The sequence below is a fragment of the Balearica regulorum genome, chromosome 1, assembly GCF_011004875.1.
Source record: "Balearica regulorum gibbericeps isolate bBalReg1 chromosome 1, bBalReg1.pri, whole genome shotgun sequence".
Taxonomy (NCBI): domain Eukaryota; kingdom Metazoa; phylum Chordata; class Aves; order Gruiformes; family Gruidae; genus Balearica; species Balearica regulorum.
Genome location: NC_046184.1, coordinates 3,951,653 through 3,969,886, shown reverse-complemented (window position 1 = coordinate 3,969,886; position 18,234 = coordinate 3,951,653). Strand labels below are relative to the sequence as shown.

Below are 18,234 nucleotides of genomic sequence, written 5' to 3'. Positions count from 1 at the left end.
GGCTTTGAAATCTAGTAGTTCTTTACTGCCTGAAACATCAGATGAGAAGAAGGTTGTACACGAAGTTGCCCATCCTTTTTGTTGTGTGTATTTCAACCAACAAAACCTCCCTTTCCTAAAGGGAGTGGAGTTGGGGGTAACAGATAAGGACTCAAAGCAGCAGGCATGCTCCTCAGTTCCCTCCTTACTGCTTTCTCCTTGCTATCCGGCTCAGCCTGCTGCCCCCTGAAAGACTTTCGCTACACTTTGCTTTTACTGAAGAGTGGGCATACTTCAGCAACTAAGAAGTGGCAGTTTATCGATGGCTATCACTTTTGGTTTTTATCATGAACGCTTAAATGTTTCAAATTCTACTAGTGTATTTAACAGTGCTAATATCTTAGTCTCATACTCTTGTTACATTTTTAACCATAGGAATTATTTACAGCTTTGATCTGAAGCTATTATTTCAGTTGTCATCTCTTTAAACCTGTATGACAGCATTTAAAAAGGAGCCTTTTATATACTCTTTATACATCTTTTTGCATCAAAAAGTTTTTACATTTAACTTCTGAAGTGCTACTATGGCGTCACTTAAATGCAAGCTTCTATATTGCATCGAGTGGCCAGCACACATCCAACAGTCATTTGATGTTTTGTAAGTCAAGTCTATCAGTCATGAGAGGATCAATGGAAACATACCAAGTCTGGATTTTGTGCAACGGCTAAACTAGAGGAGCTGAAAGTGCAGAAGCTGGTTGTTCCTGGTGTGCAGCTATCCTTTTGCTTGCTATTCCTTTGAGGAACAAACAATCTAATGTGGGTTTGGCCTTGACTGTTGTAAGTGAATGTTTGCTTAAAGACAGTGTCTTAGGGATCTCTTAGGGAAAAAAAAAAATAAAAAATTTTCCAGTTCTGCTGTAAAACTCTGTTTTAGTTTTAATATTACTTTGCCACAGTCTTGCATTTTTATCGGTACGTGTCCTTGGCCTTTTTCATGTGGGCTGGGAACTGATTTTCTAAAAATGCATAGTTCTGGCTATTTGCAGCTGTGAAATACTGATGGATTAAGAACTAAAAATATAGCATGTGGCCGTGTTTCTTTTTAGCTGCTTCAGTTTATGAGATTCTTGCTATGGAGCCATTATTCCGAGAGCACTAATTTTTGTTTGACGTTAGTGTTAGTTCTAGGTTTTGAGAAAGATTCTGTTCATTTAAATACCATGAACTTCACTTCTAACAGTGGTGTCCACTTAGGAGTATAATCTTTTGTCTGTCATGTGATCAATCTTATAGATGCTTAAGTTACATTTGCTTTTTATCACAGTAGTTGTGTGTTAAAGAACGAAATTGAGATTATTTTTTTCTTCAGTGCCTTAGAATTTGGGTTTGAAGAGTCTATTTAAGTTCTAAATAGTAGAATCACTTATTTTAAAGATCTGTGTTACTTATGTGTATTGTTAGCAGCTTTGAAAACGCAGTGGATGATTTAGTAGGTTAACAGCACAAGCTGTAGCTCTTACGCAGCGTTTACTGTTCCCTCGCGTCTCTGTGCCTGTATGTTTGACCCAGCGTGGGTTTCTTTAGCCTTTCTCACCCCTTCCCACAGCTGAGTGGGAAACGGGGCGCTTTGGCTCATCTGCAGTATGAAAGCAGGGGTTCTGCTTCAAGATACGTGGGAATATTTTGAAGGTAAAACTTTGGCGTGCACATAAATCCTTGCTGGCGTTGATCTGAAACCCTCGTGAACCCGCAGGATTTGGGGTCAGCCCTGCCTTCTGCTTTTCTGTTGCCGGAGCAGTGGTCACTGCAAGTATTCCTTTTCTCGTGGCTTTTTTTTTTTCCTTCTAGAAAAGCTGTGACCTACTTACTCTTCTAAATTATTTTGTTATATAAGAGTCATACAATCAAATTACGTAATGCTGATAGCAAAGGCTTTTTCTTGCTCTGTACTTTGTGTAGGCCTCGAACAGTAGGGCCAAGCAGATTGGGGGGGAAATAATGGTCACTCCCAAGATCTGGGACACTGTGCACTCTTTTCTTGTATGCTTATTAAATTGGATGATACCAAGTTGTATAATTTCTATACTGTTGGAAAGTAAATGCCTGCACAGCTTGTAACGTCTTTCATATAGCATTCCTCTGTAAGCTCGTGAGCAATTTATGTGCAGTGTGTGTAAGAGATCCTGCTGCTGTCTCCAGGCAGGTTCACAGGTAGCTCCCAGCAGTGCTGGTAAAAGAAAAATCTACACGTCTCATAGGTTTTCTTGTGTTCCAGTAGTACCGTGAACAGGAAGCCATTCGCCTTTGCCTAAAGCATTTTCGTCAGCACAACTACACCGAAGCTTTTGAGTCGCTGCAGAAGAAAACCAAGATTGCTCTGGAGCATCCTATGTTGACAGACCTGCATGACAAACTGGTATTGAAGGGAGACTTTGATGCTTGTGAAGAACTGATAGAAAAAGCTGTGAATGGTAAGAGCATTAGAGGGGTTCTGGTATATTAATTAAAAGCATTGAAATGTTACTGCTTTGAATGTTAATGTACTTAGTAGTAGAATTGGCTAGTTCATGTGGTATTTCATATCTAGTGTTGTGTACTATCAGCTTTTGGACTTGTTAGTATGTGTCTGATGAAGCCTAAAAATTCAGTCGTGTAATCTCTTACCACTGCTACTTTTGGAGCCTCTTTCCCCCAGAGGTGACGATGTGGTGCACGTAAGAGTGGGTAAAGACAAGTTCTTCATGCAAGTTGCTGGCAAGCTGACAGTGGGCATAACAGTCAGAAAAGTTACTGCAGTGGTGAGCAGGGAGGCGTAAAACCTGTTCTCAGTAATGATCTGTATCATGGTTTCTGATTAGAGCTTACCACTGAGTTGATGTTTCAGCAGAAGTTCTCAGCTATATTTGAATGAGAATGCTGTCTTTGCCTATGGGGAAAATAGTCCTTGGAGAATGGTGCTGAAGTAGTCACAGTGACTGGAGGCAGAGGTTACCTTCCCTTGCAGAGCAGGACATTGGCAGCTGCTTTCATTGTAATTAATATTAATTTTCTATTTGGAAACTTTTACCTCCAAAGCACTGTGTGTAAACAACTCTCAGCTCCTAAAATGGGACATATGTACCTTCTGTTGATAGAATGGGATACAAAAAGAATTGGGCTATTGCACTGAAGTGTCTCCCGAGGACCTGTGTAGTGATTTTTTTTGGATCACAGTCTGATAAATAGAGATGCTCTTGGTTGTGAGTGTACTGCTCGTGACTGTGTGCAGTCACTCTTCATCGGAAACTTGTACTGGCATAAGAAGAGAACCTTGTGCCTGATGCCAGTAGTTAGGGGCTTAGTGGACCAATTTCATGGATATTTGGCACCAGAGATGTGTGTTTATTTTAATTCTGGGCTAATCATTCATTTTGTAATACCTTTTGGATAGATGCCAGCATACCTGCTTGATTCCATCAATGTGGTTTGTACTAATAAAGTTGCAAATGGTTCTCAGGATATGATAGAAATGATGGCTTTAAAATCAAGGTTTGCCTTCAATGAAAATCCATGATCTTTTTGTAAGCTGTTCAACTGTGCGTAATGTTAGGGAGCTTATTGCAACAGGTCATCAAAAACTGCAGTAAATGGCTTTCTTTGGGTTTTGGGTCAAGGTTTCTCAACGATACAGATAGAACAGCTGAGCTCTGCCCTGCACTGAGCTCCCTGAGCAGCTACAAGCATTAAGACTGAGAATTGCCAGCATTCATCCTCACCCTCCTGAGTGTTGCCTGCCCTCCTGAGACCATGTAATGTTGTTGGCTGGGATGGGAGCGTGAACAGCTTCCTGCAATGCAGGGGCATTTTGCAAGCAGCAGCTTCCTCCTGATTCTTAAGGGTGAGTGAGGGTTGCAGGATGAGAAAGCAGCAGGGAGCTGTGGCTGGCTGTTACTGTCTTTGCAGTGTTTCTCAAAGACACCAGTGCCTGGGGGCAGCTGATGAGCCCACCAATATGAGGCAGGATCTGCTGAGAGCCAGAGGGATGCTGTATGCTGATGGTGATGATTTTGCCAGTGCATTGGTCTGCTGCCTCATCTGTGGCTTAATCTTGTCGGTGCCTAGAGGCCGTCCTCTTTCCACTTCATTGCAGGCTGTAGTAGAAACTATTTCTTGAATGGAATTTCACTAGAGGTCTAGAATGTGCTGAATAAGTTCTCTCAAAAATGGACTTTTTTTTTTTCTTGGGCACTAATTAAGTGAATGTTTATGGCATCGTTTTTTGAGCTGTTGTACGTTGATTTCCTTCTTAATATTTACCATACTGCATTTATTCTATCCAGCAGTTTTCCCCTAGGGCTTGAGCTGAGGTGGTGCTTCTGTTTCCCCTTGTACATTGAGAGTGGGGTTACTGTCTGCAGTTCTTGGCTTTTCCAGCCGTGGAAGTAATGGCAAAGGACTTGCCTGGTAGAAAACTGCAGGTCTTGTCTTGAACCAAGTGTCTTGTTTGTCAGACAGTACTTGTCAGATTTGATGGGAATAATCTTGCTTCCTTGGTTCTTTTAATTGTGTCCTTTTTTGGAGGCTGGGGAACTCAACATCACTTAAGCAAACTAGAGAAATATCCTACAGCTTGTTTTACCAGTCCTTTTTTGTTCCAGCAAGTATTTCTAGTAACATACTGTGGGTTACTTAGCAGGAAGGTCTTCAAGTAGCATCATTAAGTTTTGTCACTGCTTCTGAGGGACAGAATAATATGCATGAGGATATTTATATTGCTTCCTTTTAATCCAACACCTGGCTAGCTGAAGTTAAATGTCAGTGTACGCATCTCCCATTGCTCTGTTGCTCATCCTTAATGATTTTGCTTGTCTTTGAATACATTAACCTTCCTTCCCCCATCCTGCAATTCTTTATGCTGTCTTCAGCTTTTATACCCATGTAAAGCTCTGTCACTTCCCAGAACCCTTCAGAGAAGTGCTCGCTATCCTGAGACATTGAGGCTGTATCTCATATTTGCTTTAATTTTTACTAACTGGGTCAATCCTGCCCTTACTCAGGACAGTGTGTCTCTTGGCACCTCACTTGCTGGCACTGGTGCTCGTGCTACCACATGGCAAACCAGGTCAGGGAGCTGATGGGGCTATGATGGGGGAGAGGATAGGACAGATCTCTTCTGATAGCCACAAAAAAATGGAAACTGCAGCTGGAATAGTTTGACTGGAGTTGTATAAGATGATAGTCAAGTCAAGGTGTTGAATATAGCTGGTATTTAACAGCTGGATCCTTCTGTCGGTATGAAGGGAATAGATGTTTTCAGCTTTCTACACATTCTCCTATAGTATTGCTACCATCAGCTCCCTGTGGTCCTCCATGGTTACCTGTTCTCATTTGGTTCTGCGTCTCTCTCAAGCTTCTCTAGTTGAAAGAGGCTTGTTAGCACCCAGTGTTTTACCATTTTACTTTCTTAGCAGCTTTGTTGTGAAGTCTCCATAGCTTGCTGCTTAGTCTCTAAGGTGTGGGTGTTCTTTTGACTGAACTCCTCTCTGATGTGTTGTTTTTCCAAATAAAAGCAGATTAACTTTAGTCTTGTGTATGGTCCGTGTAGTGTAGTTGGAGAGTTAATTGAGATACACAGATCCTTAAATTATCCCTGAAATTGTTCAAAGAGCGAACTGTTCTGTAACAGACTGGACATGAATATGTGAACTTCTGACCTGTTGCTGATCTGAGAGTTCATTGCCTTAAAGGAGCAAACAGAAGTGCAATGAGGGTGACAGAGATACTGCACACTCAGTTCAGCCTAAAATCTCTTCTGTAGAGGCTAACATTTGCAGCGGTAGGTATTTAAAAAGTGAAACGCGATGCATCTCTCGCAGGCTATTTCCATAGGCTTAGTCATGTAGAAAAAGAGTAGGTGGTCAAGAATTAGTGCTAGCAGAGCTAAACTCTTGTTCTTTTGCATTGCTAATGATGAACGCTGTCTTCCACCTCACATCACCAGATGATTTCTTTTGAGAGCTCAGTGGCAGGCAGCCACACTTTTCCCGCAGATTCTTTTGACTTGTGCATTACACTTAGAAAATGGGCAAATGGAAACTCTGGCAGCTGCCTGACTTCCTCTCAAAAATAAAAGGTTCCCTAAATCTCAGCTGGTTCACAGACTTAGTTCAAATGCTTCACATTTGGATTCATTCCTATAGCTTTCAGACGGCCTATATTATTGAAGAAAAAATCTGCTTAATATTCCTACAGAGAGTATGCAGAGTGCACATTACTTAGTTGAACTGTTTGCAGCTACTGTAGACATAGAAAGCTGCTTGAAATGGATTGAAGATCTGCTAGGTTTGTATTAGTATTCTGGGGACTGAGGTGTTCCTTCTGGCAGTTCCCGTGTCAGTACGTGATATGTGTTTATCTGTTGACAAGTCGTCCCCGTATGACAAACAAGAAGTTGTGATGCACAGCCTGCAGGCTCAAATGTCTCCCAAAACTTGGGATGCACAGGAACACTTGTGTTCTTCTAGAAGCTCTAGACATGTATACCTTAATTTCACCTTCAAATATGTTTGGATTTGTTTCTGAGAAAGTATGGATGCTGGCTTGCTGCTTTCTACGTAGTACTGGGATATATGGAGGGGAGAGGCTTGCTAGTGATCCGAAACCTATGCTAACTAAAGGTAGGGCTTGCATAGAAGAAAGCATATCTTGCAGGGATTTGAGAGCAAACCTTGTATCCTGTTTCATTTTTCTTAAGAAGGAAATGTGAGAGGATATTACAGCTTTGAGGCTGGGAAAATTAATGTTTCCTTGTTGCTCCAGCGTTTGAGGAAATTATTGAGTAATGGCTGGATTTTTACCTGGTATCATCTTTGTTTTCTGCTTCAGCTTTTCTTTAGAAGGATTTTTGTGAACTACAAAACCCTCAATCTGTTTAGATGTTTTGGGTGGGGTTTTTTGATTTAAGAAAAATCTTAAACCAAAATCCAACACACAGAAATTATGGGCTAAAGGCTACTCTGAAGTTTTTTCAGCCATTGACAGTGAAGTGAATAGATTTTAGTAATTCTATCTAGAGATGTGTGTTGTCTAAAAAGAAACAACACAATTTTTACTTGTTCCTGATTGGCTTCAGCAAGTTAAATATTTTTGTCCACAATGTTTGTCCTAATCCTTTCTAGGTAACTGGTAGTTGGCTGACAAAAGAAAGGCTTAGGTTATCAGAGAGGTAGAATTTACTAAGCTTTAACCACTGTGAACTTCATGTTGTTACATCCAAAATGCGTCACAACTTGCTGCGAAGGGCTTGAAAATAGTACAAAATAAAAGTACTGGTTTTGGCTGTAATTTTAGAGAGTAAACACGGACATTGAAATGAGAGGCCTCCCGAGCGAAGGAGATTTCCTTTAAAAACTTGCATTTAACACTTTTTTTTCTACAGGAGACTTGAAATTTATTTTAAAATACTGATTCATTGGAAACAGCTGACAAATCTGAGCTGGCCTAGATTTGATCTTCAGTGCTTTGCAGAAGCTTTGGAGACCTTTTGGTCAGCAAGTGCTCTCCTGGCAAGAAACATAAGGAGTGTGCTAGAATAGGTCTGGCATCGGGTACAGAATCCACCTAGAAATCCTCCTTTTTTTTCCCTGGTGGTGTCAGACAGGTGATGATTCAGCTTCCAAAACAAGCCGCTGCTGGTTTGCGGTGCAAGTAGGATGAATGTGGAACTGCTCCCAGCAGAAAGAAACATTTCTGGGAAGCAAGCTGGAGTATTTCCAAACCAATGTCCCATGGAAGACAAGAAGCATTATTAAAAGAGGCTGAAGGCACAGTAGGGGAGAAGTGTCATATCTTGACAAGTGCAGCCTGTGGGTGTTGAGCATGGGAGAGAGGTTAAATCACCCTTTCAGATCGTATGTGGTGTAATTCATCTCCTGAGCTATTTATGTCCAATTATCTATTGGCTGCCATAGGGATAAATATGGTTTTGCGTTCTGTCTTCAAGACCAAACGCTCTAATGATAACCAAAAGGCTGGATTTCTGTCTAGGTTTGTGGCTAGAAAAATCTGTCTGAGTCAGTATGGACTTCTTAAGAGTGCATGCATTTTTGTTGGAAGCTGGCTTTTCTGAATCAGAATTCATGAAATCTCAAGTTTAAAGCCTCTCGTGCCTTGCCTCGACTTTATAAATGCTGAAGAAGTGGGAGTTAGGAACCCTAGACTTAAAACCAAAGCAAACCACTTTTCTACCTAATGCTGAGCAAACTTTGGGCTTTCCTCAATTACCTAATGCTAGGAGAGCTGATGTTTTTGGCTCTAGGACAGGTGAAAGTAAAATCTGCCCTGCCTTCACAGAGCATTTAATTTGAAAAACTTGCAAAACTGAGTTTATGGAAGTTGAAAGCAGTTTTGTGTTCTAATACCAAATTCAGCACCTTTCAGGAACTCTTGAGTGCTCTTGTTTTCTTGTTCTCTAAATAGAGAATTCATCTTCTCCCAGGAAGTACTTGCTGTTTTAATTAAAACCTGGATTTCAGTCATGACAAACTACAGGATGCCAGGAAATGCTTCAGAATATTCTCTGGATGTTGTCTCATGCTTAACCAAGATTTTTACCTTTTTGTAAATAAATAGAGATGTGTGCAGTAAGGATTATTCTTTTTTGTCTGTATGCCTAACAAAGAATTTTTCTATAAATAGACACATTCATAATCTGTTAAATTCTTACCTCAAAGTCACAATTAGTGGGGGCTCAAGAACTAAAAAGTATTAGATGCAACTTAGTAATTTCATTTTTCCTTTCTCTGCTGGGGAATGTAAAACTGATTCCTGAGCCAGCTTGCTGGGTACCATTCTACCAAAGAGCATCTCTGTTGGGTATTACATGATTCAGGACCCCTGAATGCATCCTCCGTCTGAGTGGTATATGTGCAGTGCACTGTTTCAATACAAAACTGTGTAAATCTCTCATTGAAATCCTCAGTCTGCCTGTGGTAATTATCACTGTACTAGTGATGTAAACTGGGTGTATGAACTCCCACTTTTTTCAAGTAATGCGTAAATGTGAAACAAATGCTTGTCATGAAGAGCTTGTGTCTTGAGATAGTGGGGTGATAGGTGGGATATAGCCAGGTGAGCAGTGGTCAAGGGGCTGGCCATTAGTGATGTAAGAGTTTGTGCCTGCAGAAGGTAAGGTAGGGTTGGGGTTTTTTTTGGTTTTTTTTTTTTTTTGGTGGGGTTTTTCTTTTTTTTTTTTTAGAGGAGACATTTGAAGAACAAGAAGTTCCCCAAAGGCTTGCTAAGCCCTTCCCAGACTGAAGAGCAGTCCCAGGGAGCGTGGGTGTTATGAATCTCCTTTTTTTAAAAAAAAAAAACAAACCACATTTATGTGATAGACTGATAACATATGATGAGAATTAGGAACTGACCTCTCGACGCTGAAGAGATGAAATGAGAGGAAGGCACAAGGGGAGCTTGGACAGAGTACTGGAGTTAATGCTTCTTACAGAAATGCTGCAGTTGGCATATCTGGCCAGTGACCTAATACATCTTCTGTTTCTCTTCTTGCTTAACTCTCTGAAGAGAATGTAAACTATTATTTTGTTTTTCATCCAGCACTTGGTTGTCCCATATCGTAGCATTTAAACAATCTGCTTTTCTTCCCTTTTCTTAGATGAAGCTCTAGAGATGCTGCCTGACCTAGTTTTAACTTAACATGTACTAAAATGGTTGAATTTTACACGCACTGGCAACTTTCCTTTTGCTTAAATAAGGGGGAGGGATTCTATTCTTAATTAAATACACCACACTGGAGATTTAGACAATTGGCATGACCTGCCAGGCAAACCGGGTAATTCTTGATTGATCTAGTAACAAGTAATCTTTTTATTTTAGTGCTTACACATTTAGTTCATTAACAAGTTTAACAAACTCACTGATGTATGTAGAGAATTTACTTAAAATGAAGGCTTCGGAGTAGCATACTGGGTTGAGTTAGGCTGAAGTTACCTGCATTAAAAGTGATTTTGCTATAATGGAAGTATAAATGTTTTATACAGCAAAATTTTTGTTTTGCAGATGGCTTATTCAATCAGTATATCAGTCAACAAGAATACAAACCTCGCTGGGGGCAGATCATCCCCAAAAGCACCAAAGGTAGGGACGTTTCTTAAGGTATAACGCATGTACTGTCAGTTCTATCTTGTTCCTTTGAGGATATTGAGCAAGAAAATGATGCAAGAAAGCTGCCTGTGGGACAGTTGTTTTAGGGAATGGTTTTGTCTATGAAAAACGTGCATTTGCCTATAAAGTCAGTGAAATGCAACCTGGTTTCTGGTTGAGCAAGGAACATTAGCTGTAACTTTGAGGATAGCTAATCAGTTCAGAAACAAATGTTAGAATATAGGTTAAGCATGAGAGCAGTTACCTGTATGACTGCATTCAACACATGGAGTCAAATTAAATGTACAGCAAAGAGTGGCAAATAAATACATTATATTAACAGGGAGTGTTTTAAATTTGAGGTGCATCTTTTGAAGTCTTGGTCTGTTATATAGTAAATCTAAACTGCAGAATCTTTTTCCATCACTTTCTGCCTTGAGAGGAGACTTGTAGCAGCAGCCTTGACGACAAAATACAAAAATCGCTGTCATACAGCAAATGTAGGATTCAAGGTGATAATCGCCAAATGTGGAGCACTGTGTCCGAACCTCTTCAGAAGGGTTATCTATGAATACAAGCAGATTTCTCTTCCAGCAGGACATGGGTTATCTTTCTAATGTTGCTTCCCATAGATGACACCTGTCCTGAATGCTTAAGATGTCTAAAGCGGTTGGAAAGCTGCTTTAATTGGACAGTTGGAATTCCCTTATATGTGAGCATAATTAATTGGTGCAAAGCTAGCTATGCTATATCTATACCATTACCTCTTTGCTTCCATCCCATGGGTACGTTGCCTTGTCATTTGAGTATCTATTCTCACTGCTCAGCCTTCAGGCAGCTCTCGGGTGGGGAGGGATGGAAGTGGGAGCAAAAGGTTGTCTCTGTCCTCACTGCTGGAGAGCTGCAAAGATAACTCAGACCTCATTTGTGTGGACCTGCATGCGTCAGGAACTCTCTAGCTCCTTTCCAAGGCGCTCAGAGTTGCAGTAGAGTACTCTATTCACTTTAGTTATCTGTACTATCAGTCACCAGATAATTCAATATAAAACTGTGCAGTTTTATAATGCACAGAGGGATACTACTTGGAAAAAGTGTTTAAAGAATGGTGACTAAATTGCTCTGCTTCCATATAGTATTTAGGCCAATACATGAGGATGTATCTTTCTTTGGTTTAAAAATTTTATAAAGGAAAAACTCTGCCCTCTCGGTTTTTTAAAGGTGATGGGGAAGATAGCCGACCAGGGATGAGAGGTGGCCATCAGATGGTTATAGATGTTCAGACAGGTGAGTAGCTGCTAAATTTCTTAACTAAATTATTTAACTGGATATTTTTCAGATAAATATGCAAATGTGCTTTTCTTTAGACTCTATCAACTTCAAGTTTTGAGGAAAAAAAATGGACTTTCTGATAGCTTGTTTAAATACTCTGCTTTCTCTCTGGAACTATACTCCAACTGCGTTTCCCACCCCCCTTCTTCCGTATTAGTTCTCTGTTATGCCTTAGTTGTTGTCTTGTCTTAACTAAGAATAATTGTTTTTAATTTTTTGTCCCTCCTACCCTCTCTGAGCAGGAGCTTAAACAAGAGAAGAGAAGTTAGGGATGATTATTTTCCTTATCTGCTACATACTATGCTCTTTGGAAAGTGCTTAAGCAATGGATCTGATGTGTTGAAACATTCCTTGTATTTTGTTTGGGTGGTTTGTAACTTCCACAGTGTGCAAGAAGCTGCTGTTAAATATAATTTGTTAGGAAACATTTTTGTAAAAAAATATCTATAGCAGTTTAAAGAATGGTTCAGCCTCTGTTTCAAAGAGCCTGCAAAGAAAAGAAAGGCAAGGGGAGTATAAGTAACAGTTCCGGTGATTGTTGTTCTCCGTAATTTTCTGTATCTTTGTCTTGCTTTTATTTAATCAGATTTCTGTGGTATGTCATTCCTTACAGAAATAAGGAATGCATCTGCCTTCGTCTTTGCTAAGTAAATGTTTTTTATGAGTAAAAGGATTGTTCTTAGGAAAGGAGGAACAAGATCGGGGTGTGAGTAGCAGAGAGGAGTATAGGGTGGCATTGAGAGAGTTGGCAAAAAATTACCATCGCTGTATCTGTTGTGGTCATATGGACAGAGACTGAAGCATGTGACAGGATAGTACCTTCCAGAGTAATTTGCTAAGTCATAGTGAACAAGCAAAAATGCAGCAGTAGCTGCAGTCTTTGGCTTTTACTGAGAGTGTAGTTACTGCTGTAGAGGAAGCACTCGAATTATTTTGTATATGAAAGCAAACTTTTTTTTTGGTTGAAGAGGTTTGAGATTCATTAGAATAAAATGCTGCTGGAGGATTGCTGGTGTTTGCCTACAAAAGAAGCTGTGAACGCTCCCTAGTGGCCTCAGCGAATACGTAGACTGTGGCTGTTTCACAAGCGTGCCAAAGAAACATGAGGCTTGTCAACTGGGAAAGGATAGTGCTTTAGACCTCCTGAAAAATAATATATTCATAGTAGTGCGAGTCCTTGTTTCGATTTCTGTTGGTTTTCTTAAGTCCTAGTAAGCTTCTTGTCTGTGCTTTTGACTTAAGTTTTCACTCTGCTTTAACAAAGCAGTAAAAAACATCGGTATCTTTTTTTTACTCGCACAAAACTGGCTGGCGAGCACCCACAGAGGTAGAGTCCTGACGTGGAAGAACAGGATCTCTCTCTCTAGCATGCTAGTGGTCGCAGGATACCTTCAGAAAGGTTCTCTCTGGAATATTTGGGAAGTTGCTCTTAGTTTTGCTTTCTGGCGCACTGAGGCTTATAAAAGGCTAAATGTTTTTGAAATTATCAGTTTTGCCATTTAATTTGGCTCACGAACAGGCCGGGGGAAGTTCTTGGTGCTGTTATTCTTAAAGCCAGCTGTTGGTGATTACTTGAGTTTTCCTGTTGAATATAGGTGGTGGTTAATGAGACTGTGGGAATTTAGCCAGTTGTGTCGGGATGCGTGTTACAGACTGGAGCTGTAAAGCTCCCTGGCTAACCTTGAGCAAACTTAGTGTTAATGGAAAAAGGAGCAGCGGTGTACTCTTTCCTTGAAAGACATCCTCCCTTCCTTACCCACGCACTTGTTTTTTTCAGAAGTCTTTGGCAACTGAAGGAAAATAAGCTCACTTTGTACTTCTCATTAGAGGGGTGAGGTCCTTTTCAAAAACTAATATTTTCTTCAACTTTTATCTTTTAGAAATGAAGTGAAACACCAAAATCATAGATATAAGGAGGTTTGAAGTTTCATATCACATAAAATAGATGCTGGAAGCAAATTTTAATCTCTGATGTCCAGACCTGCTGTAGCTGTAACTGAACTATAAATGGTTCTGCTTTTTGATTAACCTCAAGGAAATACTAACCAGTTATTACTGACTACAAAAATATAAGTTTATTTTTAATAAGTTTTGCAATAGTACTGAGCCTGCTGGATGCGCACGTGTTAGCGTTAGGATAGAGGATACGGGTTGCTAAGCAGTTGAGCTAGATCTCAAGTTGCTGATAGTGCGTTGAGTTGCTGAGACTCTGTTTATGCTCTAAGTTTCAGGTACAGTATAGTTTATCTTGGTCTAAACTGCCTTTTAGCGTGTTTTATCTTCCAATTAGGGTAGGCTGAAACTAGCTGAAAGAGCAATTGTGGCATCTCTGTTGTCAACCAGTAACTTGTGCTGTAGCTCATTTCTATCTGATGTTCACACTCTTAATACCTGCTGCAGCTGTCTTAGAATAAATGTAGTGTTCTTTGTGCTTCGAAAAAATCTTAAAGCAGTTTGAAATGAAAGTGTAGGTATTTTGGGATACAGCATTGACAATGCAGCCTGATTATCTTCCTATATAAAAAAAAATAAATTGGGAGTTATCGATTCTCACAATGCCTTCCATGCTTTTAATCAGATTAACACTCAGACTGGAATGACTCTGGATGGCAGAATTAGGAAGCTGCTTTTGGTATGCATATGCAGAAACATTTACTAAGAGGCATTCCTGGTTATAGTTGGAAACCACTGTTATGTACTTTAAAACTTTAGATGTAAATGAAAAGAGAAGGCTTATGTTATTTTTACTTCTTCCTGCAAGGTGCATATCTTACGTAGCTCTCCACGTGGGAGGCTGGAGAATTTCTGCGCTTTCTTACGAGGAAGGAGAAGTATTTGAGTAGTCACAACCCAGGGACATTGATTAAAACAAAAGTATCCCCAAAACACCAAAAGTGAAAACAACCCCAAAAGTACACAAGACCATACTATGTTAAGCGTGCTGAATGCCAGTCATGGAAAAACTATACTGCTGTTTATGTAGACCCTGGTGAAATACTCAAGCAGTAAAATGCGGGCTTGTATATAGTACTGTGTTTCCCAGATGCATTAAGCCCTAATGCAGTTTTGGACAAGGATGTAGGCATCTAGCACTGGTACCTTGATTAACATAACTTTGATTATACCCTCTCAGGCCTTTTTATAAATTCAGATATGGTATGCATTTCAAAATACCAGTGCTTATTCTGGAAGAAAGTGGAAATGTGTAAGTGGATTGCCAAATTCAAGTTTTAAGGAATAACTTTAGAGGAATAGGTGTACTGTGTTTTGGATAATTTTCCATGATTAAGGTGGAATTGATCTCCTCTGCACTTACAGAGCAGACACAGTTTTATGTGAACAACAGTGTAGTCCATAAAGACATATAATTCATTTGGTAACGGAATTGCAGACTACATAGAAATCATTCTATTAGAAAAAAATAATCTTTTGTCATATGTCCTGTTTGTTTAAATGTTCATCTTTTATTTCATTTGGATAAAGCCTTCTGAAGTTTTCTGATGAGCCTGCTTTAGAATTAATAGCTAGGCAACCAAGATAATTTTTTTGTCTTCATTTCTCTTCTCTTTGGCAAGTGAAGTATTTTTTGAAGGAAAATATTAGTGCAATGGTCTTTATTAATGTGTTACCTCTGTTTGCTCACTGAAGTGAAACTATTCTCTAATTTTGGTTGTACATTATTTTGCTTTTCCTTTCGTAGGAACAAATTCTGCTTACTTCATTCTATTAGATAAGTGAGAACAAATCTGTAGGTTGGGAACAGTGGGAAATTCAGAGTGGTGGGCACGGTACGCCCATAGTATGTGTGGGCAGCACAGTGGACATGGTGAGGCTGGCTCAAAAGCAGCATGGGAAGATGAAGAAGATGAAGTGAGAGCAGCAGACATGAAGGATGCTGTTTTGCCTGAGGAAAACACTGCTATCCATAAGATATTTAAAGACAGGACTTGTGTACAAGATGAAGAGATCTCTGAAACAAAACACAGATGGCTTCTAAGCTCCAAAACACAAACAGCTGCTGAATCCTGGAGGTTACTCAACTTCACAGTGCTTTTGCATTTATAGGAAGACTGTATGCCTACCCAGACCAGCCCTAGCCTGACAAAACTTACATCCAGCCACCACCTACGTTGAACTGTGATTCAGAAACTAAGTAACATAATACCTCAAGAAAATTTAAGGTCTAGCTTTATAGTTGTGTTCCAAGTGCTCTTTACAAAGTGGACAATGCTGCTTGCAGATAGCTAAATCTATGGTTACTACATAGGGAAGTGACATCCTTTTGTAGAAGGCTTTTGAGATATCTTACACCTAGATTTTTTTACTTCTGAGATGGGTCCTTTTTAGTTCCAGGAACACTAATTCTCAAATATGCCCTCAGCAAGTTTGGCCTGGTAGCAAATTGAGAGGGCAGTAGTTGATGAAGTAGAGAATAGGGCTTTGAGTCAAAGGGACCCGACACTGCAAGGAGACCCTTGTGAAGTTCAACCAAGACAAATGCGGAGTCCTGAACCTGGGATGTAACAGCTGTGTTCAATAGTATAGGCTGTGGACTGACTGCACGGAAAGAAGATTTGCAAGGTGATAGACAGCTGAACGTGCGTCAGCAATGTGTCCTTGTGGCAATGAAAGCCAACCTCCTGCTAGGCTGAATTAGCAGGAGTACGGCCAGCAGGTTAAGGGGAGTGATAATTTCCCTTTGTTTGGTACTTATGAGGCCACATCTGGAGTACTGTGTCCAGTTTGGGCTCTGGTACAACGAGGATGGTGACAATCTGAAAGTGAACTCAGTGAAGGGCCACCAAGGTGTTTGGAGGCTGGAGCACATGGTGTATGAGAAGATGCTCAGGAAGATGGTTTTTTTTTTCTCAGCTTGCAGAAGAAAAGGCTCGCGGGAGGATCTTAGAGCTGTCTTCAACTAGCTGGTGGGAGAGCATGGGGAAGATAGATCCAGACTCGTTTTGGGGGGTGCACAAGGATAGGATGAAGGACATCGGACACAAATTGCAGGGGAAATTCCAGTTAGTTATTAGGAGAAAAAAAAATGTAATGAAGATGATCAGTCATTGGAGCAGAGGTCTAGACAGTCTGAAATATCCACCCTCTGGGATACTCAAAGCGTGACTGAATACTTCCCTGCGCAACCTGGTCTGTCCCTGAAGTTAGCCCTACTGTGAGGGGTTGGGGAGACCACTTGATGCACTGGATGACTTGCAGAGATGTTTTAGGTCCATAATTCTTTCATGTTCCATGGGGAACTAGTCTAACAGAGACATGGAAATATCATTTGACCAAATTGTTTAGTTAAACATGTTACTAGGGTTAGAATGTATTCATTGTGCTGATATGTTAGTAAGTAAAACCAGGGATGCTCAGGCAGACCAAACATCTTTTATCAGCCTGGCTTTAGCAATTTGCTGCGTATATCCTGATCAGGTGAGGAAGACTCGCTGTGCTAGAATCCCACCAAGGATTTCACCACCACAGAAGATGGACTTAACAGAAGTTGTAAAAGCTGACTTGGAGAACCCATCTGAACCTAGACTGAAACTCCCCCCGGATTTTTGGTATTTAGCAGCGATTGGAGAAGGCTACATTGCATAGTTTTCTGAAAAATAGAACATAAGGAGAGGTTGACAGGCAATATGTTTATTTTTTGGGGCATACGTTCTCCAATACTTTGCTGAGGAGTGCTCTGGCAACTTCTAGTCTTCCTAAGAGTAACGGAAGAAAAGAATTCAGACGTTATAGAAACATTTTTGGTTGAGCAAGCAGTTTAGAAATGTTCACAGAACATATTTAATTCAAAGTGTTGAATTTGTATTCAAAAATAAGTGTAGAGGACATAAGGTTAAGATGCTGGAGTAGAAATTTGACTTCCTAAATGTAGCTGGTAAAAGCTTTGGGTAAATATAACTGCTTTCATGTTTTTCATGTTGCCTTGCAGGTAGGTTTGAAAATTCCTCTGCTCAGTCCCTAAAGCAGAATAGAGGCTTGCTTTAATAAAGCAGCATCCATATTGCTGTATTACATATTGCTCCAATACAAAGGAAAAATCCTTCCCTCTGCCAGAGCAGGATCCCCTGCTCTCATCTTGAGTTCCCTAGTGCTACTAATGTAGAAATAGTTGTATTGATGTGAGACTGCTGTGCTCCCCTCGAGCTTCCCCACTCCTGCTGCCTGGAAGCTTGTGGTATCTTCCCTGTGTCTGCCCTCTTCTTTGAGAATTTGCTGATACGTCGTTGGGGCAAGGCCTGGGAGTGCTGGGCATGCATCCTGGGTCTGTAGTGGTTGGAGCTCTGCGTGCAGGATGAAAAAATAACCTTCCCTGCAAAATCCGAGTTGACAAATAGAGCAGAAGGTATGATACTGGTTGGGGAACAGAGTGAAGTTCGACTTCTTAAAACAAACAAGCAAAACCAAAGAAAAAGGACCCCAAACAACTGATTTTCTCTTACACCATGGGTGAACAATTGCAAACTTTAGAAGAACTATGAAAAATTATTTTCTTGACATTACCAGCAACAAATGCATTTATGTATAAGAAATGTTCCTTTAAAAATACAGAGACTATGTGTGTATAGTTCTGTAATAAGACTAAAAAATGGTAGTAATTCTGAGTCTAGATAGTGATTGAGCCATTCTTTCTGAGCTACAGTTTTACATCAAGATGAAAAATAAGTTTGGCACATCGTTCGTGTACACTTGTGTTATCGTGGTTGCTGTTGGACTCTGGGGATGCTCAGAGTTTGCACTAGCTGTATGATTGTACTCCTCTTTCAGTGC

General features: G+C 40.3%; 1 protein-coding gene across 8 annotated transcripts in view; it reads left to right on the top strand.

The window, feature by feature from the left end:
- The window catches only part of MKLN1 (muskelin 1), a 97,345-nt gene that overhangs the window by 31,561 nt on the left and 47,550 nt on the right, over positions 1-18,234 (top strand). For 7 of the 8 annotated variants that reach the window (XM_075758008.1, XM_075758354.1, XM_075758273.1 and 4 more), the window contains 3 exons: positions 2,261-2,453; positions 10,036-10,113; positions 11,338-11,403. In XM_075758008.1, the coding sequence (XP_075614123.1) occupies positions 2,261-2,453; positions 10,036-10,113; positions 11,338-11,403 (337 nt within the window). Of the gene's footprint in view, positions 1-2,257; positions 2,454-10,035; positions 10,114-11,337; positions 11,404-18,234 lie in introns of all 8 variants that reach the window. The other variant, XM_075758619.1, reaches the window with a different exon arrangement.